Source organism: Varanus komodoensis, unplaced genomic scaffold (assembly GCF_004798865.1).
Source record: "Varanus komodoensis strain SLA01 unplaced genomic scaffold, ASM479886v1 scaffold68, whole genome shotgun sequence".
NCBI classification, from domain to species: Eukaryota; Metazoa; Chordata; class Lepidosauria; order Squamata; family Varanidae; genus Varanus; species Varanus komodoensis.
In genome coordinates this window covers 622,290-645,111 of record NW_025336321.1, presented here as the reverse complement: position 1 = coordinate 645,111, position 22,822 = coordinate 622,290, and the positions used below count along the sequence as shown (strand labels likewise).

The window sequence follows — 22,822 nt, the reverse complement described above, 5'->3', positions numbered from 1 at the left end:
ACAATGGGAGTTATTTTATCTGTGGATAATCTTAAAACAAATGGACTTTTTCTTAGTTTCGAGGGTATAGAAGAATTCAGTGGATCATGGACCCGTTTCCTATTCTAAAAAAAACTTTCCTATTCTAAAAAAGTCAAAAGGTTTCTCAAGGCAGTAAATAATATTCTGTACACTGTTTAGAAGAATATGCACTGTCCATATCATTTTATTTTTCTCAGTTGCATCATGGGCAGCAATTGTCATGAAACAATAGTGTTCTATAAATTAAATCTTAAATTGAGCCCCACTGGTTACAACCATTAGAGTTGGTGCTGTGATAATTGCTCATGCCACATCTGACAGCAAAGTGTAAGACAGTTGTAACTCAATTTTAATAGCTTAAAAACAAATATTTACCCATTATAATGGCTTCTCTGTGTGTGTGTGTGTCCCTCTCATGTAAAATGTTACCATTGAGAGTGCACAAGTAATTTATTTAAATAAATGTATGTACATGGATAATGAAGGAAAAATTCTACAGAATTCAGTACAATGGTTGCATGCAGTTATGGTGCAGGGATGGGGCACAGTGAAGCTCCAGCTGGTCTTCTAGCAATGGAAGATGGATGGAAAACTAGGGGAAAGACTGAAGATGGGCTCTTTCCATCACCACATCGCAGGTTCTTCATACCTGTAATAGAAGGAGAAAAAGGAGAAATCCTGATAGTAAGAGAATAAAAGAGAACTCTGGATAATCTGCATTTTTCAATATTATTATGTTTGCTTAAAAAGACATGTGGTAAGCTACCATTTGCAGTCCAATCCACAATATTGTCACACAGTAGAGTGGAAAGAAGGCAGGTAAGTTTGATAAAGGGGGTTGGATTCAGATTTATAGGGGATAACCTGGGCTTATGCAAGTGGACTTCCCCACCTGTACTGCCCACAGCAGCTCCTCCAGCCTCCTTCAGCTGAGCAAGTCAAGATCCCACTGAATGGGGTGAGCTGCATTGTGGGGGAATCCCAAACGCTGAGCAGAGGGACCTTCCACGCAGGGAGCCTTTCCTCCCGTGGATGGTCCCTTTCTTGCACAGAAAGCAGATCTTGGAACCAAACCACTGATGAACAGAAACTGAAGATTTTCACTTTCAAGAATGGCTCCTGATTTAGGAAGGTCTGGATCTGATTCTCTTCTACAGCGGCTAAATCAGTAATGGCAATTTCTGTGCCACTGAAGAACTCAGCAAGTTTGATCCATCTCTGGTCATTGTACTGCTGTTTATGACTGATGACATTTCTCCCTTTCTCAAAATAATCAAAATATTATTTTGTTAACAGCATGCTAAAAATTAGCCCTTTTTTTACACTTGATTATGCATATGCAATTGTAATCTGAGTTTAAAATACTGCTTTATATTGCAAAATATAGTTCTTGACTTTAATACTGGAATAGATCTAGAATTAAGGACATGAAACTGGCAGGTTGAAGCAATCTATCCTCTCCACAGCTGCCCCTACAACCCTACCCTTAAAAAACTCCCATAATTTCTTTCTCTGAGCTGAGTTGAGAGGGACCTACTCCCAACTGTATATAGGATCATAGCCTTTAGAGAGAGTTGAAACGATTTTATGGTCATAAAACATGTGTTAGGTTACATTAGTGGATGAGAGAAGGATGCATGTCTCCTCCCTGTTCATTACATGCTGAGAATTACATGTGATCTGGAAGTCTATACACTGACACCTGGACACCCTTCCAGCTTGCCTTCATCACTGCCAGGATGAATGGATTGCACAAAGAGACCATCATGGAAGCCAGTGACCGCCCTTACATCTTGGTCACATGCAATGGTTTGTGCCTGGGAGAAGCTCATGGGTCAAGCAGGCCTCAGGCTCACTTCTGTGCCTCACAGTACAGAGGAGGGGCACTGAACTTCAGCCCATGGGCCAAAAACTAGTCCTCTGGGTTTCCCCAGATGGCTGCACCTATCCCCTGGCACAACCCCATTCTCCTGACTGCTCACTGGTTTCTCAGCTTTTGTGCCTTTGGCTTTAAACTAACATATACTGGGATGTTTTGGCCCTGTTCTGTTTGCTCTCAGTCTTGCCTACCATTAGAATGCAGCCCCAAGATTGAATTTGGTCCTCAGACAGAAATGTTATGCATGTGGCACACAGACTTGTGTGTGTGGCACTTGCCCTTCTGGCAAGAACTTACAGAAGTTTTGCAGGAGTGGAAGGTATATAGAGGGGGAAATACCCTGACTGGATGGTGTCTGCAGTGTTTGAATGCCCAGGGACTCCCTGTGCCTTACTTCACCCTGGAACTCAGAACATACAGACTCTGTGAACTTCTGTCAGGGTTCCCCTGCTCCCCCATTCCTACTTTTCCTCATCCAAGCCTGCTTCTTGTTCCATTTTGCCTGATGGAAGATTAGGATGGAAGATTAGATTTAGAGATCTTTCAATTTCTGAGATCCTTTGGTTGGTTGCCTAATACTAATATGGATTTGGTTTTCATTATTTTTAATGGTCCACCTGGTGATATGTATTTATCTTTGCAGGGCTATTAATCCTAAATCAGCATTTCAGATGAAAATCTCTGATAAAAGACAAATTATGGGACAAAATTGCCTACTATGCAATGATCTAATGGATTGCTCTGAGGACAGAAGCTGCTTTCTATGAAAGGAACAAGCAACTATGTGTACTTCAAAAATGCACAGAGAAGTCTAAATCAAGGCCTGGTCTAGCTTATGCTCTATCATCATATGTAGGTGATTTTCTGTTCAATAGGATTTGCACAGTCACACACAGTTCCTAAGGGATCCTCAACAAAACAGGGAAGAATTACTGTAATGTGATGCCATGGCACCATGGGGTGCTCCTTGTTAAGGTCTGTTTAGCTGCTGCACGCTAGAAATGAAATTCTAGTAAGAGCCATTTATTTTAATACCTATCAAAACAATGTAAAAATGTCTTGGGGTCATTTCGCTGACTCTTTACACATCTCTTTGAACACTGCAGCATTGGAAATAGGATTTTTGGGAGGGAGTCGATAGGAATAACCACAGAACCAGTTTCAGCTAACAGCCAATGCTCACTGCATTTATCTTAAAAACAGACATTTTAATCTTTTGCTAAGCCATACAACAAACATTTTTCATCATCAGCGGTTGGTTCTAATCTCTGACTCCTGTTTTCATTCAAAAAATGTTTTTAAAATCTCAGACTCTGAATTTCAGAAGAATAAATGTGCCATTCTCAGTAGACTTGGTTTGCACCATGGCTGACCAAAACCCAACCTTGACATTTATTTTTAATAACAGGGATCATAGCCCAGGAAAAGATGAGGAAGGAACAAATTAACAATTCCCTGAACACAGATGATATGAAAATCTTTTGCCTGCTAGAACAGGAATCCTCAGCTTGCTGGGCTGATGGGCATATTTGGAGTTTTGAGTGTGAGTCATGGACTCTCTCACAAAACGGCTATCATGGAGGAGGATTGTCCATGCACAAAATGGTCCAGGCACCATGAAGAAGACCCCAGTAGTAGATAGTTCTGTGCAACTGTTCACCCTTGACCCAGCTGGTGCTCTGGAGATTCCTTGGACCAATATACCTGCCCATTGGCCATGCTGGCTGGAGCTAACGGAGCTGACAGCTGAAACCTCTAGAGGTCACCAGTTTGATGAAGGCTACAGTAGGCAGTACAAAGAATATCCATTCCCATCCTTATTTTCCAACATTACTTTCTTTTTAATCTACTTGGAGAGAAAGTATAGAAGACAGTTGGTCTGTGACCTCACCCTACTTATACATTTCAGCTACTCTTATACACATATATTAAAGTAAATGGTTAAGCCCATGTTTAGCTCTCTGCCACTGAAATCAATGAGACCAAAAGGAGCTTAACTTTGGAAGTATCCTTTCCTATCTATTTAATGCAGATTTTTTACATTACTCACCTGAAATTATGTTTAGACTATATATATCGGACAGAGAGAGAAAAAGAAGGTATTGGCAGAAAGTGGAAGCCTTATCCTCAGGTAACATCCCAAAAGTTTGTAGAAGAACTACAAAGCAAAATTTACCATATATCTCACAGCACAATAAAACATGCATTTTACAGTTTCTTCTCTTGGAAATGTCAAGCTAAATTTGGCAATTACCAAAGCATTATATGGTTACAGGCTTTACAGCAGCAGTCTAAAATTGGCTACAATCTCTCAAAGTAAAAAATGAGCTTTCAAGTATTATTTTCTAGATTAAATATCAATAGTTTAGAGAAACTGCTGAAGAATGTAAGTATTGCCAACCCTCCCTGCAAACCCTTAATATATTTACCGAGATCTAGGAATATTTTCTGTGCTTTCTCTCAACAGAAGATCAGAGATCAGGGTCTCTGGGCTGGATCGCTTTCCATACCTGTTAAAATAATATAAACATGCATCTATGTAACACTTATAATGTAAAGAGACAAGAGAAAGACACACACACTTTCAATCTAAATTTCTGTCAGGATTTATTACTCAGTGGATAGCTGGTTTTCTTGCTCTGCAGTCAGCCGGCTCCATTTTGTCTGTGCATGGAGAGAAGGGGAAGACAGAAGTTCTGGTGGTGCTAGTGAAGGCTTCATCAAAGCAGAATCTCCTCTTTTGCTTGTGGAAAACTACAATCAGTGGTTCTTTCAACACTGGAAATGGGCAGATGGCCACGGACAAATTGGATCCAGCTTTGGACTCACACAAATCTGGAGTTGGGGTAGGAAAATGACCTTGTGTTGCAATAAATGAAAGAAAAACACTTTAAGGCCCCTCTTCCCCAGGGAGGGGAGATAGAAGGTTTCCCAATCTTCTGCTCTGGCCTGCCACAAGTTGGTGGGCCTGTGGATGTGCCCTACTGTTCCTGAGCTCCTGACTCCACTTAGCATTGGTCTGGCTGACTGCAATCTTAGGCATAGTCATCTGGAATTTAGCCCCATTAGGATATTCTTGTAAGTAGACAGGTCTAGTAAGGGTAGACTGCCTGGTAGCCCCCAAGTGTTTCAGACTACAACCCCCAGAATCCCCAGCCAGTAAGGCCATGGTCAGAAATCCTGAGAGTTGTAGTTGAAAGCATCTGAAGGACACCAGGCTGCCTATCTGTATAGTACAGAATTGTACTACAGAAGGAATATAGAGTGCACCCTGTATCCTTCCATTCCAAAGCGATTGCAGAATTTCTTAGTTTACAGATTTGGAACTTAGACAGAAAGGGAGCCCTTAAAATAAACTTTTTGAAACCATATTTGGAGGATTGAAGATAGAAAAAAATACAAGACTTCTAGGAGAACCAGTTTCATCATAAAGTCTCTGTGTACTAATTCTGGAGTACAGGGTGCTCACTTCCAAGACTGTTCTGACCTGGATGATTTGAAAGTTCAGTTTGCTTGCTTTCTCTGGTGTGTTTAGATGTGGCCAGAGCTTCTATGGTAGAATGAATCAGTATTGTTAAAGAAAATCCCTGGACTTCTAATGTTAGTTTACCAAATTAAAAACAACAAACTGATCCTATTGTCCATTCTTCCTGATGTCAGTTGACAGCACTTCTGGATGCTGACTTGTATAATAACGATGAAGCTGCAATAAATATAATAGAATTTAAGCAAAGCTTCTATCCCCTTATGCTTTGATATCATAAATTTATTTTATTTTTATTTAGTAGATTTTTATCCCATCCCATTAGCCACAAGGCTCCCTGGGTGGGTTAAATCAGTATCTCCAAAACAGTTCTAACATCATGAAACCAAATCTATTTGTTAGTCTGGGCAAAATCCCATGCCACCAGTATGGCGGCATTCGTCAGGCTATGCTAGTGCAGAGTGAAAAGCCTTAGGCATGGAGACCCAATGGACTTTCCAGGGTTTCTCAGAAGGCCACACCATGTTTCCCTGGTTCTTCCCCTTGCCCCTGACTGCCGGTGGCTTAGTAGCTTCCCAGCTTTTGTGTACTTCCCCCTTCCTCATTCCAAGGTGTCTTCATGACTTTCTTAAGGGGTTGTTTTTAGAACTTAAAGTTATAATATGCTGGCACTTAGGGGGATTTTGGTCCTTCCCTTTTGCTTTGGCCCCACCTATTACATGTCTTCATACAGACATGTTCTCAAGTATTTCTTCCTTGCCACAGTATAGCCTTCCCAACCTGCTGTGTTCCAGATGGGGATGCTGGGAGTTGTACTCCAATCCATCTGGAGGGCAGCAGACTGGAGAAGACTGACATCCATAGAAGAAGTAGGAAGGAGGCTGCAGGCTTATTCCAGCATTGATCTAACTTGGGTCCCTTTGATTTCAAAGGAACTATAGAACTAAGCCTGGATAAGGCCCTTCTTCTGAAGTTCTCCTGTCCAATAGTAGCACATATTGCATCATACATCACTGAAAAGTAGAATCAATCCACTAACAGAGCTGGGCAGAGAGCAAACTGGCTGAGTCCCAAACATTTACTGACAGCTGCCACATGAATCCTTGTGAATGTCATGTCTGTTTAGGACACAATACAAGTGCTCTTCAATTCACTGGCAAGAGAGGGAGAGTTATTGTAAGAGTATTTCTGAGGCAAGGATCAAAATGTCCTATAATTTCATTTCCCAAACATACACCTGGTCCTTAAAAACCAGGTACATTAATATCCCTTAAAGTGTTTATTATTCACATAACTGGAGTACAGCCAGAGACCCTGCTGTGTGAGAGCTAAAAACAGACATACAAATTTTTAACTGATGCCCATATGTTCTAAACCCTATATGTGCACAGGACATCCTTAGAGATATCAGACAAGATCTAGAAGACAAGATCCTGCTGAAAGTGTACCTTCTCCTCTGCCTGTCCAAACATCACCCACAGGATCTGAGCACAAATCCTGCTGGAGATCAGAAAGATGGAGCAGATGGAGAATGAATCTGGGGTTGCATTCTGGTGGCCACATAGCAGGGTGGGGATTTCAGGGCACCAGTTCTAAGCACGACTAACTCTGAATCCAATCCATAAGTAATGTGCCATTTTATGCCTTGCATTTTATGCCTCAACAAATTCTCTGCTCATGGAGGTTGAGTTTCTGAACAGGAGAGCTTCCTGTTTTTATGAAGGCTCTCTCTGTAATCAAGAACATGGAAAAACCAGGGCTCAAACTGCACAGAGCCTTCAAGCTTACAGGAAGGTCTCCTCTCCAGAATGTTGCTCCCCAAGAATAGAAAGGGCGACAAACATACAAGGAGGTAAAGCTATTACCCTCCTGCTCCTCATATGTTTTCTATATTCAGATGATGAACTTCTGGCTCTTGTGTTTCTTTTCATGAGTCTCCTTTTTTAATTTGTTCAAAAAAATGCCTTAGCCAGTATGGTAGTGCAGAGCACCCATGTTGACCAGAAGATGGCTTCCTACATGCATCAGATGTCTTCTTTTTTTAAAAGCACCTTCTTTTGGAGCTCTTTGACTGACAACCCTATAAAAACCTTGATTCAACCACGACTGGATTCTCCAGAGGAGCTGTTATAGCTTGGTAGGTGTACACCTGGAGAACTGTGATCTAAGTATCACGTCTATAGACAGCAGCAATCACTGATGAAAATATGTAACAGTTATAGGAATTGAAGCTCATATCTGTGATCCATTGGTTCACACAGTAGGTTTGCTTTTGGGAGTGTATGCCATGACAAATTTTATTTTTGTTTGTTTTAATTTAAAACATTTTTACCCTATATTTACCCAAAACAGGTCTCAGAACAGCTCACTTTTGTCTGAACAGAAGCATAAGCTGCTGCTTCAGTTTTGGGTCTTTATTGCACAGACAGTAAGTTAGCAGTTTGCTGAGGCGTCTTTAACAAGACGATATTATCTTCTTCCCTCCTAATTCAATTCTTCTGACTGTAAGAGCACAGAACCAGCGAAAACCTAATTAAAACTATCTCAGCTGGTTTTGAATACTAAATCAATTAGGGGATGAGCCAAAGCTGGACTGTGTTGTAATCACTTCCTGGGAGATCTAATAAACAGCAAAATTAAGCTATTGTGGTATCCAAGTGGATGGATTTTACCTCAGTATTCACTCTGAATTCTAAAAATGGCTGCCCAGAATAATTTATCTTTACCATCACTCTAATAAGACTGTGCTTTCTCCTTTTCCTAAAAAGGTTAATTCCAGCATAACATATGTTATCCATGCATTTTGAAAAATGCATGGATAACATGACCTACATCTGAGGAAATGTATTCTTTTTATTTCAAAAATTATAATCTGCTTTTCAACACTCATATAAAAATTAAAAGCAGAGAGCAATACAATTATAAATACCTTAAGCATTAAAATCATAACAGGTATAAATTAATCATACTTAGAATACACCTGCTGAGGTTTACATTACTATCATCGATTTTAGTGGTTCCAAGCCACATAGATCTTCAAAGCCACTGCTTTGAATGGGAGCTATGAATGAGCTGGAAGCCAGTGTACATACAGTAAGACAGGGTACCATAATATGATCAAAATGTTAGTCCTATAGCTTTATTTTGCACTAGTTGAAGTTTCTGGACCATCTTCAAAGGCTAACAATGTATGCCATGTTACAGTAATCCAGAAAGGGAGTACCAAGGCATGGATCACTGCAGCAGGATTCTGCACCACTGGATACAATCATGGCTGATGGCATATGAAACAAAGTAGAGCCCAAGCAAAGAGCATCTCAGGAACTATAACTCCTTTAATAACTCCCATTTCTCTTAGGGCTCGTGTACACCTAGCAGTCATAAAGCATTTGAACAGGAACATTTCGTCTTGTCTCAATTCGCTAGGTCACAAATCATTGACTCTGTTATTAAAAGATTCCAAATGTTCTGGATTTCTTAATGTCATCATCTAGAGATACTCCATCCCTGATGATCTCCGAGGGGCCACAGCTGACGTCACCTCAGGAATAGGATCTACAATTCAGATGCCCTAACAGAGTGATCATCAATTTTAAATTCTGAAGTAGCCCCTTGGTATAAACTGATCATTTTAGAGTTAGCTACTCAGTTAATATCTCTAATTTCAACTTTAGGATAGCTTTTACAGCCCTTTGTTTTCAAACTATGCATACAGCTCTTCTGTTTGGCCAATATTCTCAAATTCCAATGGAGCACCATGTCTGTAACTGTGGATCCCTTGAAGCTACATAAGTACCTTTCCCACTACATTATTTATTGCTCTCTATGTAGAGAGCCTAGAGACAAATTCTTGTCCAGTATTTTACCTGCTATAAATGCATGTCCTGACTCTGAGAAAATAGTATTTCTGTTATTAGGTTTTGATACACGTGAGTCATCGTCTCTGTCTTTGCCTTGGAAGCCAAGAAGATAAGATCTAGGGAGGTATTGAAGGGGGTAGTTTCTTCATGCATGACCAGTCCATTTTTACTTTTTATGTCATTTTTATTTTTAACTATTCTAGTCTTAATTAACTTGTCATATCTGTTTTAAGGCTTTCCGTGTTAAATTATATTTCATGGCTTTGTAAATTTGTAATGGCCTATGGCTTAATACAATAAACCTATTACATAACTTCCAGTTGCAGCAAAAACAACAAAGGGTCTTGCAACACCTTAAAGACCAGGGGTTGGATCTAGATTTACACTGGATCATCTGCGCTGATGAAAGTGGTCCTCTCCACACCTTCTTCCCCCGGCAATCACTTTCCAAAAAATGCTGCATAAAGAGTCAAGAAATGCTACTGAATGGATTGAACAGCAGTGTCCAGTGGAACAAAGGTCTTCTCAGGGGCCTTCTGTGAGTGAAGCTTTTCCTTTCATGGCAGGAAGTTCCTGGACCCGATCCTAACACATTTATGATGATATAAGGTCCACTTACATGGATGAAGTAGGTACCAGTACATGAAATTATATGCCATGATCATTTTTCCTGTACAGCAAGGGTGGGCATCTTGTGACCCTGCAGATATTATGGCCAACAGCCTCCATGACCCTTCATCATTGGCTATGCTAACTAGGGCAGCTGGGAGGTTTTCGGACAAAACATCTGGAGGGCCACAAGTTGCCCACCCCAGCTTTAAGGAGTCACAAATCTCCTTGTTTGTGTTTCCATTGAATAGTGAGTGATCAGAGGAAACAGCAGATGTTCATATGATATACCATTGACTTGAGGAACTCCCTGGTCAAGTCAGAAAAAGGATAGGCCTAGCCAGAGAAAATGAATACCATCACCTGTTACATAGAATTCTCTGGACAACTATCCTAAACTATCCATATTGCCTTGAGCTGCCATACCTTTATAAAAAGAACTTAGTCATACTTAAAGTAGACTCATTGAAATCAAAAGGACTTAAGTTAGTAATGACTTACTTTTCCTGTTGATTTTAATAGGTCTATTCTAACCACAACTAAGTCTGGATCCATCCCAATGCCTAATTTCTCACACAAACAAGTTAAATATATGTGATCATGGCAATTCACCATAGCCCAGCTCATTTGCAACTATTGGGCGTATTGGTTGTTCATATTGCCCTGCAAAATCATCAGATTTCTACCTCCTCCTTTTCCCATAAGTTCCTACTTAAGTATAAAAGGACAAAGTAGTACACAAAATCAGTAGATCTCTCAGTACCTTGTAGTAGACCAGCAAGTATTTCTCACTCCCAGTTATTTAAGAAGAGCAACAACATTGTACTTCTGAAATTGATACATTTTGGAGTGACTAAGTATGGATTTATGTGTGGAAAATCTGTGAACTCCATTCAGTTCTGACACTCCAAACAGAGGTTCAAAATTCTTTAACTCTATTTTCCCATCACACTTCAGCTGGTGAATCTCAGAGTTCTAGTGAACATAATCAAAATACATCCTGCAACCCTGATGTCTGCCTACTGCAGCTTGTCATCCCTTGGGGGGAACCCACATATCAATCAAATTACCAAATGCTTATATAGGTACAATGTGATCCAGTTCACACATAACAGTGGCAAACTCTAAGTTAATTAACCAACCTATGATTACTGGGTCATGAGCCACTGCCACTTTTGTACAATCAGCCTACAATCAGCCCATCTTTGCATGCTGTACAAAGATGAATGCTGGACTATTTGTGGGTTAAACAGCCCAAAGTTAATCTAGGAATAATTCTTATGCTAGTTTTGGATGTTTAACCCACAAATAATCCACTGGATTTGCATAACCTACTACTGCACCAATTGGATGTTGTTCATGCAAAGTGGAAGCAATTCACACACAGTGTACAATCTTGAAAATTGTGGATCAATTAATTAAACCACATTCTGCCACTAATAGATTCCACTTTGTACGTCATCTCTTGGTAAACATTACCAAATGATGAGTATACTCCTCCTTCCATGTTAAGTGTCTGTTCATGGCATGATGCAGTCTTTGTTCTCAGTTCTAAGTGGGTAGATGATGATGAATGAACATGAGATTTAAAAAATTTCTTATAGATGGTCTGCCAACTCTCTATGAGGTATACCTTGCAAGAGGCAATGACCTGCCTGTCTCCTCACATCCACAGAGAGACAAGTGTTGATTTCCTTAGACCTCCTGGCATAAATTATAAACAAGATTAATGATCAAGTTCCCTTCCTCCCACTCTTGAATTAGGGGTTCTTCAGATGTGAACAAAATGACCACAAAGTATTTGTGTTTTGTATTTACTAATGCTGTTCTAGTTTGGTGGGGATTTCTTATTATCTAGTAGCCCCCACATAAAGGCTCATTAGATGGGTTTGCATGATCATGGGGCAAAAAAGCTGGTCATGTGTCGTGCTTCAAAACCACCCCAGAACCCATAACTTAAGGTAGAGCTCTGGGGTTGCGGGGTTCAAAGCCACTCCTGCTGCATACTGTGCAGAGTTCAAACATGAAAAGTCATACATCACAAAGATAATTAGGTAAATCAGCTGGCACTGCAGTAGCTGAGAAAAGCCACTGTGATTTCTTCTGATCACCCAGCTGTTATCTATTTATCAATGGAAGTAGAGGGAAATCTTTTGGAAAGTAAGGCAATCATGACCTGCACTCCAGAAGCCTGACGTCAATTTTGCCTTTTCTCAGAAGATAGGTATATGTCTTGTCTTCAAAACTTGTATATGCAGGGGTGCTGGAGCATGCTGTCCTGGCTTTTTAAGCAAAGATGACATTACCGATGTTCCCACCCTGTCCCGTGAATCTCCCAATCTCTGCTGTAAGACTGGTAAAGGTAAAGGTAAAAGTTTCCCCTTGACGTTACATCCAGTCATGCCTGACTCTAGGGGGTGGTGCTCATCCCCGTTTCCTAGCCGAGGGAGCCAGTGTTTGTCCGCAGACAGTCTCCGTGGTCATGTGGCCGGCATGACTAAACACCGAAGTGCATGGAACGCTGTTACCTGCCCACCGAAGTGGTACCTTTTTATCTACTTGCATTTGCATGCTTTCGAACTGCAAGGTTGGCAGGAGCTGGGACAGAGCAATGGGACCCCACCCCGTTGTGCAGATTCGAACCGGCGACCTTTCGATCAACCAGCCCAGCAGCTCAGCAGTTTAAACCACTGCGCCACCTGCAGTCCTGCACCTGTAAGACTGGACTCTCTGCTAAAAAGGAAAGCCGTCCATTTCACAGAGGCTTTTAAAAACAGGCAAGGGTAGCAGGCAGGAATGACAATGAGGCTGGACTGGGTGACGGGTGGTATCCTACGTCCTGCCAGATGTGTTGACCTGCATTTCCTAGAATCCCTGGACATTAACTATTCTTCCATCTTATGGAAGTTGCAGCTGAAAACATCTGGAGAATATCAGATAATTTTACAAAATTCCACCATTGAAGGTGGGATAACAGCAGTACTTCATGCACGAAAGCTTCCACTGCAAGTGTTACTGTTTTGTTTTGTTTTGTTTTTAATTGCACTATATAATCATTTGCAGGGTGGGGTGGAAAGATATGGCAATTGGTGGTAGAGAAATGAATGCAAGAGTGTGAGATGAATTGTGTCTGGATTCCTAGGGATAAAGGTGCAAGCAGGTGGCTAAGATAAAAGTACCCAAAGCTTGACACATGTATAAAGCTTAGATGTTTAAAAGTTTCATTGAAGGGGAGAATTTCACCAAGTGCTGCTTATTTGCATTGGTCACAAACGTAAGATGAAGGATAACTCCTGATTTCCACAAAGGAAAAAATTAGAAATAAGGAATTTATTAGATTCCTTACATTTCCATAGATAAGGGGAATTAGAATCTCCTCATAAATCTAGACTATGAACTCTTTAAGAACATGGATCAATTTCTGTGTGCTGTGCATGTGTGTGTGGAAACAGGGCAGAATATAAAGCGTGATAAATAACTAAATTGACTGTAGCTCTATTCTGTATAGCTTCTTTCAACCATATCATGAAACTGGGGATCACACTCTGCGTATTATAACCTGGGCAGTAGTCCATGAAAACTCATGCAGTTAAACAATGTTCTACTCCTCAAGGTGCCACAAAACTCTTGGTTATTTTTGATGCAACAGACTACCTTAGCTACCTTTCTGATTCTTATGAATCTGGGATTCCCAGCACCTGGAGAATCCCAGGTGCTGGAATTCTTATGAATCTGGGATTCCCATGTGTGGTAGGCTATCCTGCTGTACCTACCTCTGCCGTGTGATGAGGTTGATGTAATGCCTCAGTGCCGAGTAGTATCTGGCCATGTCTTCTGCAGGTGCATCTTCACCAGGACTGTCTGGTTTGGATGGATACGCTTCTGCCAGTGTCCCCAGACAGATCAGCAGGCAGAGGGCAAGCATCATGACGGACAGCCACAATCGCATGGTCCCCTGCATCTGAAGGGAAGGATGGGGTGCGGTGGGGTAACAAGGAGAGATAAGGCAGTAAGCATTATCTCTACCAACAGTTGTTTTTGGCAGGGCAGAATGACAACTACAGAAGATGATCAACAGGCCTCTTCTTTCAGAAAGACCCTGTGAAAAACACAACTGTTCATATCCATGAAATACTGTTGACCCAGGGCTCGTTTCTAAAATCAAGAGATGTGTGGAAGGAAACCATGTCTGTTGTCTTGGAGAATTACATCTCCAGACCCACTACTGTGCTCACAGGCTCATACAGGGATCTAATAGAGAGACAGAAGTATGTTTTGTTGTGTGTGTGTGAGCATGTGCATTTTGTAGTGTGTATGTTTTAAAAACATGTTTTTCACTTTCCCTTGGATCTTTTTTTAGGTGAATGAATGAATGAAAGAAGGTATATAATTTTTTAAAAATAAATCAGAGAAACAACTATTCAGCACATGTTCTAAGTCCGGCCATCAGTTTTGAAATAGATTCTGGGGCAAAGTTTGGGAAAGTCCAACTGCAAATCCATGCCTGTCTTTCCAAAGACTGGAATCAGTACTTGGTGTCATTAACTCACTCTTAATGGGCTACTCTTTCCCTTCTGTTTGGCAAAAAAAGCTACATAAAACACGAAAGCTTGCAACTCCTTTCACCAAGAGAAATTGGCTCAGTAAACATCCTGAATTTTGGAGATGAAGAGGAAGAAACCTATGAAATCAGGAGTAAGCAACCAAGTTTCCTCCAGATGTTTTGAACTGCAACAGCTACAATGCCTGCCAATTGGTAATGCTGGCTGGAGTTGATGGAAGCTGTAGTCCAAAACATCTTGATGGTTCCTACCCTTGACATTGCCTATGCTTAACGTAAATTTTATCTGTAAGTTCAATCAACAAGTAATCACAGAGATTCCTATCATGTTTCTGAAGTGTATCATTGTATCCTATTTATAAAAAATGAGTCAGAAAACTTAAGGAACTTGCCAGATTCTTGTTTGAAGGAGGGAATTTGTGATTGTACTAAGCAGTGGGGGGGGGGGGGAGCATAGGAAGCAGTTTATTGCAAAGCATTTGTCCTCTTAGCTGGCAGCAGTCCACAGCAGCCTTCACCAGTCCAGTAAGTTTCCAATGTTTCCCCCAGAATGGCCAGTGGTCAAGGACAATGGGAGTTGTGCATAACACAACTGGAGGCACCAAGCTGAGGAAACTGGTCTACAGTCATTCTCCAGGTTCCAGCCAGCCCCCACCCTACTTCCTAGCAGCTCTTTGTGGAGATACCAGCAGTTGAACCTGGAACCTTTCCCAGTAAATCAAGTGCCCTCTGCTATTAAGTTAGGGTTCCTTCTCAGCTAGACAAGAACTGATGGATTCTAAGCTGATTATATGCCAACTTCGTTTTACTTTGTTTTGCTTTTAAAGCGTTTCATTTTGGTTTATGGGATTCTAACATTTTTCAGCCGAGGGCTGGGGTTCCAAACTCCAGATTCGGACAAAGAAGGCAAACGCAGGAAGGAAAAGATCTCTCTTCCTCTCAGTCTTTCTCTCCCTTCCTCCCTGTTGCTCAGATCCGTGGATGAGAGTGAGGGATGGAAGTGAGACAAAGTCTTGGGAACGGACCACTGCCTTTCCTCCCGCTGCATCCGAGGCGCACGCTTACTCGGGAGGAGGGCAGCGGGGTTTGTTTCCGAGGAAATACTGCTTCGGAAGGAGAGGAGAAGGGTGGCGCGCACGCAAAAGTTCGGCGCGTCGGAGGAGCAAGAGCGGGTTAGGAGGAGAGGCTTTGATCCCGGAGAGGGACCCGGGGCAGCTCGGCTGGGCGAGGAAGCGGAAAGCGGCGGGACAGCGAAGGAAGGGAGTCTAAACCACACGTTTGCGGGACACCAACTCTAGCAAAGAGCCGGGCGAGAAGAGGAATCCGGAGCTGAAAGAAAGGGAGGCAAGAGAGAGGGGAGGATGGAGAGGGGAGAGGGAGACGAGGCAGGTGATTCTCTGCTCACCTTCTGTGCAGCCGAGGCTTTCGCTCTTCTTCCGCCGCTGCCTTGGCGAGTGGATCCGCTCTCCAGTGTGGGGCTGCGCGCCGCGGCGAGGTGTTTTATGGTTTCCCCAGCAGGCAGGAGGGGCCTCGGGCTATCACGCCTCGCTGACTCCCGCTTCGCCCCCTCCCGCGCCCAGCTCGCCGCCCGCGCCTTGCCCCGGGAGGGGCGTCAGAGTGGGCTGCGTCGCCGGAGACAAGGGACTCGGGAGCAGGCGAGTGGGGAGAGAGGCAAGGAAGGGGGGTCCGCAGCGCTCGCCCAGCCGTCTCTGCTCGGGCAACTCTTCCCAGCGCAGGCGAGGACGCAAGCGGGATGTTGCCCCTGATGCCACCAGATCCCCCAACAGCCCCAAGGCTTTGACCGATCAGCCCCTGGAATTAGAGAGAAGATCTTTGGTCCCCCTGGGCAGATCTTTGGTCCCCCTAGCCCAGAGCTCTCGACACTGACCGACAGCCTCTCTCCGGGGTTTCAGGAAGAGGCTTTTCCTCTCCTGCCTGGAGATGTTGAGGGGATTCGAACCCGGCTCCTTCTGCATGCTGAGCTGGTGCCCTACCACTGAACTATGGCTCTGTGCCATCGAAAGCTTCCTTGGGCAAGTGCCCACGGGTAGTGGCGGGGGGCGGGGGGATGTTCCACGGTCTCAGTGCAAGTTGTCTTCTGGGGCAGGAGAGAGCATGTCCCCCCGCTGTTGCCGTGTGCCTTTACCTGCTGCCACATCATGCCTCCTTCCCCCAGCATGTGCCCATCTATGAAGAGCCACACAGCCAGAAGCAGCCGCTGTGGAAGCAGCAAGGGGCGCAGCTGCAAGGAAAACCAAGTGCAGGTAGCTGCTCCAGAGAGCCCTACGAACCCCCTGTCAATGCAGCTCATGGAAGCTTGCAAGCCCTTTCACCACGAGAAATTGGCTCAGTGAACATCCTGGATTTTGGAGATGAGGAGCAAGAAACCTCTGAAATCAGGAGTAAGCAACCCAGTTTCCTCCAGATGTTTTGGACTGTCTGCCCATGCTACAGAGGAAGAGTGGCCAAGCCAGCTGGAGGTTGTATCCCTCCTGGCACTAGCAGGATGGAGCCGTGTAATTCTGGGTTTCTCCAATGCCACTGCTTGAGGTGGGAATCTCACCCTGCTTCCTGGGAGAGCCAATCCTGGGATTCCCACAGCTTCCCTTCAAGCCCACATCTATACCAGCCTTCCCAGCTCCACAATCTCATGATCTCTAAATGCGGTAGACTGCTAGCAGTGATGTAGCAAGGTAATTTTAGATCTTGGATTTAGGGTGCAAACTGGTACAGGTTTAGACCACAAAAGGAAGAGGAGAGGAGAGGAGCTCCTACAAGGCTCAGCATTTTCCAGGAACGTTTTCTGTCTTAACGTGCACAGGAATGAGCCCATATTGACCTCATCCCGCCCTCCCTTTAGATGGCCATTTGTATTACTTCACTTGGGTAGTGCAACAACTAACATTGTTCTTTCTCATCCCCTTCCAAGCTTTGCAACATTCCTGAGATGTTAAAGAACAGTGACAAGTTTGCTGGACCTGATTATGTACTTCAACTTTTTTATTTAAAGTAACTTGTAGCATTTATTATAGGAATGAAATAGAGTTTGCTTCCACTGCTCTGATGCTGCCTCACCTGCTACTCTCTGGCCCTAGATTTTGGCCCTAAGGTCCAACCCTGACTAGACCACCCACTGTCTCCAATCCAGAGGGCTCTGGGTTGAAAGAGACCACCCCCACATCAAAAAGACAAGAATAATTAAATGGGCATCTTTTGTGGGTTGGGGGTGGGGTATATAACTGAAATTATAAAAGCAAAAATGCAGGACCATTTGAAAGGTAGACTGACAGACAGAAAGACACACACACAAACACAAACAGCATATAGACTTCAAAGGGAAAATAAATTCTTTCTTGCCTTGCCCCAAAGAGATTCAAATTCTATCTGCTACTGACAGGCAGCATTGAGAAGACCTTCCCTCCCCCCAGTCTCAATATTCCAACTTTGATCTTGAAAAAGAAAATGCAATGATCCAAAAGAAACAGTCCTCATAGTAATTTCACACAGCACGATACCAAGCCAACCATTCAAAGACTGACATGTGAAACTAAGGGGCTAAAAACACCGCTGGACATTACTCCACCAACAGAAATAGCGTGGTTTTGCAATTTCACCTATATACACACCACCATATCTCCAGACTTCTCATAGTACTTTTCTGACACAGTTCCAGACAGAAGGGGAATTTCATGCACAGCTCTCTCTTTGCCATAGTCATACAAGGATAAAGGAGTTGCTGAAAACATCACTTCCCCAACCAGTGCATTTCTGTGCCATGACATACACCTATAGGATTGTCTTTATCTGCAAATGCACACACAAACAGACACACTACTCATGTTTCATGGCACACTGCAGGGACACAGAAGAGATAGCTTGTTTGTTTGTTTGTTGGAAAGGTAAAGTCTCTCAAGATGGTACGGAACAAAATATAAAACAACAAAACACAGCACAACAATGAGAAGAACAATGATAAGAATTAACAATTAAAACCAGACAGCACACAATGGCACTCATAAAGTCCTTGTGCCACAAGGTAAAGTCTTCGGGGCCTGCTTGAAAGCCCATAATATTAGGACCTAGGGGATACATTTTTTTTTTTTTTTTTGGTAATCCACCACATCTGTAGTGTGCAGGAGTAATTTTAAACTTTGGATCAAAGGTCTTACAGGCCCCCTTTCTTTAGATAGTAATGTGCATTACTTCACTTCTTTCTGAATGGTCTTACAGGGCAGGAGCCCTTTAGAGAGCAACATGTATGGGTTCTAGTTTTGGTTTTAAGTCTCCTGCTGAATGGAGCCCTGAAATCTTTCTCTGGCAGCAGTGCACTACCGGTAATTGGTGAAGCAATTCTGTGTTGAAGAACACAGCATGGGAAGTTCCTGTGGCTGGCCATCTTGGAGCGAGGAGTTCCCTAAGTTAATCTTACTTTGGGTGAGAAACGCCTTCCTTTGTACTTGCTTCGATGCTACCACCATTCAGTTCCATAGGTTATAGCAGTGTGAACAAGTTCAGCCTCTCCATGCAAGGAGGAGAATTTAGCTCCTTAATCATTTAGCTACTCCCTTCTATACCTGCTTCAGCTTCATGGCATCCTTTTCAGCATGGGATCAACAGAGATGTTCTCTGGATCCCCAGTGTAGATGCACCATTAATTCATATAAGAGGGCCATGATCTTCCTGTTTTATTCTCACTCTGTTTCCTGGCCATTCCCAAAACTTTTTATGGCTTCAGCACACTGAGCTGATATTGTAAGTGATCTTTATGCAGGGACCCCAAGAACAGTTTCCTGGGTGATTTCAGCTAATTTATTGCCTATTAATCTATACTTATACTTTGGGCTTAAAATGCTTTGTGTTTAAAACTAATATTGTATTAGTTCTGCTTGTGGCAGCAAAGTCTTACCAGTGAAGGAGAAAGACAGGGACAAATAAGGAGTACAAGAGAAATACATGAGTGAGAAGGTAGACAGAGACAGAGAAAGACTAAGGAGGGGAGTTTATTCCATTTTGCAGACTGGGCAGCTGCTTAGCTGGTAGGGAAAGGGACTGTATGTCTTGGTAATTATCAGCTAAAACATTGTCTATCTAAAAGCCTAGATAATGTGAATGGAAAACCTGAGAAAATACATTCCTTATTACATTATTAGCATTCTCCCTGGGCACAAAAAGCCCAAGGAAGAGATTCAAATGCACTTTTTAGTGCCATGTGTGAAAACCAGGTAAACTGTAATCCTAGCAGATTCTGGGCAAAGCTAGACATGACACTTGCCACCATGGGATGGCTCCAAGGATCAGCTGTGTTATTGGGAGTGGCCTTCCTGATGGATTGCTTTCCAAGCCAGCCTCTCCGATCTCCTGAAAATGCTATTCAGAGGGCTGGTTTGCACAATCAAGAAGCACACCATGATATCTATAAACCACAGTGCACTGTGAAGTGTGCAGACACCATGCTGAACATTCCAGTCATGACCATGGCTTGCCATGTTATCTAAAACTGGGAGAGGAGGTAGTGCAAGGATTAAACAATCCTCACACAACCTATGGCCTCTTTTAGGGTTATGTGAGGGCTAATTGACCTTTGTACACCCAGTGCGTTCATTCAGTACTACAAGTCACAATAGTTGCTTGAGCGTTCAAAAGCCAGGTGTGCATACAACCCACCATGCCACCATGACCATGCAAATGTGGCAAGTTATGGGGGCTGGAGGGGGACCCCAGAAAGTCAGACAAAGTGACCTTCTATGACCTTCTTGCAGAAGTTTATGTTATTCTAGGTCCCATTGGATTGTGGGATTTCTTTCACAGGTCCATGCATAAGTTAGAATTTCAGGGGTAGCCCTCCAGATATTGCAGCTCCCAGCTCCCATCAGCCCCAGCCGGCATGGATAATGGTCAGGGATGATAGGAGTTGTAGTCCAACTACATCTGCACAGCCACAAGTTGACTATCCCTGATCTCATTGTTCCTGAATTTAAACCAAGTTTAAACTGCAAGGCTGGATTGCAGCTGCAGTTCTCTAGCAGCTTGATCTACAATCAGGCTGAGGTATATGGACTTTATCTGATTAAATCTGAGCAAAGTAAATGGAAGCAAATAGGATTAAAGAAGCCAACGACTTGGACTTAATTGGGAAGCAGACTGAGGGGAAGCTTCCCCTTGCATCTGATCTTTTGACTGGCTGCTTGGAGGTTTATTTTCATAGCACAATTAAATTCTGAGATGATTTTTATTTATGCTGACTTTTAAATAAAAGCTTTTAAAAAGAATGCTCTGTACCCTGGTCATCACTCCAGTGGCATCATACACCAAGATGTTTTAAAAACAAAACTGAACTGAGTCAGCCAGCAGTGTTCCAGACAGAAAGGCCCTTTTACCATCATTGTCATGGGCTCCAAAATCCTTGCGGAATGGCATCAGTGCACTTCTTGTCAGGCCTAACAGGGCCATCCTACACAGATCCCTGAAGACATTTAAGCAGACTTAAGCCCAGGTAAGCATGCATCTGTGCTGTAGCCTAAATTAATGATGGCATTGTTTTGCCCTGCAGTGCCTCTGGAAGCCTGATGTTATTTTAGTCCGTTACATTACTAGTATGGAGACGGTGGATTGTGGTTTCTCTCTCCTGGCTAACTTCAGACATTTTGCTGCCTGGTGCTTCCTCTCATTTCATAGGCAAAAGCCACATGGGCTGGCATTTGAATCTTTCTTCAACACCAGCAAGGGAACAGCACCCTCCACTGCACTGACGGCAGCAGGCTAGCTTAGGGGCCAGATAACAGGCCACATGGCTCACAACATGTGCTTTCGCTTTGCTGCCACCTCCGAGCACCTGCATGGCTGAAGCAACAGCCATGTTCTGCTTTAGGGCAGGGATTGCCTCATCTTCTCTCATAATACCAGAACTTAGAGTCATGCAATGAAAAAGATTGGCAAGTGATTCAAGGCAAACCAACTACTTCTTCATACCATGTGCCATTAATTTGTGGCATTCTCTATTAACAGCTGTGATGGCCACTGCTTTGGATGGCTTTCTATGGAAGGAAGCAGCACAGAAGAACTATTGCCTTCATGACCTGCTTTTTGGCTACATGGAAGTAGTTGGTTGGCTATTGTAGCAGGTGAGAAACAGGGCTAGATGGGCATTTGATCTGATCCAGAAGAGTTTTCCTTATATGAAGAGCATGTCTATTTGTGTTGATGCCTAGTGATGGCTTGGAAAATAAGATTCTCCTAGTAGGCTCAGTAGATGAAAGCTACTTGTTCTTATTCAGACAAATTGACAGCAAATGAAATTAAATAAAAATGACAGCATCTAGCAACATTCAAGAACAAGCTCAAATCTTGTACACTGATTCAAATTCACATGTCTTCATTTTTCAAAGGGAGAGTCAACTCAGTCAGCAGTTAATTAAATATTGACATCTAAAAGAGGCAGGTGTTCCATATTGAAGGATGATGGGGCTCCAGTCAGGACTTACTTCAGAAATTTAGAACATGAGAGCCAGGTATACTCATATTCCTTGCACTGGGTAGATGTTATAAAGAGGTGGCAAAATTAAACCATCAGAATTGGTCCATTATCAACATGGACAAACTTTCCTTCTTAAAACCAAAACTAATTAGAAACCTGAATGCAGAAAATTAAATATGCTTAGTATGTTCTATTAAGCAAGGCAGATACTGTATGTATGAAAACAAAGTAAAGATCCGAATAAAGTTAAATTGCTTGAAACAGGTTTATCAAACACATTTGGATCAAACTTCCGCAGAGGAGCATTGGATTTTATTTCATTTGAACAACCACAGTTTGTTTTTCATTCTGTATGTATCAATTAATTCAAAAAGTCTGGCCCAATAAGGAAGTGAGAGCCAATTACCTTAAATAAAAAGAGAGTGGGTCCTTAAATATTAATCAATGCCATAGTCACCAAATACACAACATTAGGAATACCCTTATGAGTTCTGAGCTCTCAGTGATGGATCAAGACAATCTTGGGGTTGTTTGAAAATGTTGACCCAATATACAGCTACTGTGAAAATGGCAAACTGGATATTAGGTATAATTAGGAAAGGAACTGAAAATAAAACTGCCAAATTACCAACACCATACCACCTTATATATATTTATAGTGCAACCATACATAGAAGATTGAGTGATTGTATAGTTCTGGTCACTAAAAAAGGGATATTGTAGAGTTGGAAAAAATACGGAAAAGGGCAACTAAAATGATAACGGGGCTAGAACAACATCCCTATAAGGAAAGCTAATAACATCTGCAGACTGCAAAAAGAGCAATTAAGGGGAGACATGAAGGAGGTGTACAAAATTACTCATGGCTCAGAGGAAGTCTCCCTCTGTCAAATGCTAGAACCCAGGGTCATCCCATAAAGATGACTCATGGGAG

The 22,822-nt window shown here is 42.6% G+C and overlaps 1 protein-coding gene across 2 annotated transcripts; it reads right to left on the bottom strand.

Annotated features, from left to right (window-relative positions):
• Positions 1-226: 226 nt before the first annotated feature.
• Positions 227-15,892, bottom strand: NPY (neuropeptide Y). 2 transcript variants are annotated; one of them, XM_044450760.1, is made up of 4 exons: positions 15,820-15,892; positions 13,627-13,814; positions 4,330-4,410; positions 227-670 (listed from the first exon to the last, which is right to left on the bottom strand). In XM_044450760.1, the coding sequence occupies exons 2-4, from the start codon at positions 13,812-13,814 to the stop codon at positions 646-648; spliced, it is 294 nt and encodes a 97-aa protein (XP_044306695.1). In that variant the 5' UTR covers positions 15,820-15,892; the 3' UTR covers positions 227-645. The 2 variants fall into 2 exon arrangements, with proteins under 2 accessions (XP_044306695.1, XP_044306697.1); XM_044450762.1 differs by having other exon boundaries at positions 13,627-13,808.
• Between the last annotated feature and the right edge of the window lie 6,930 nt (positions 15,893-22,822).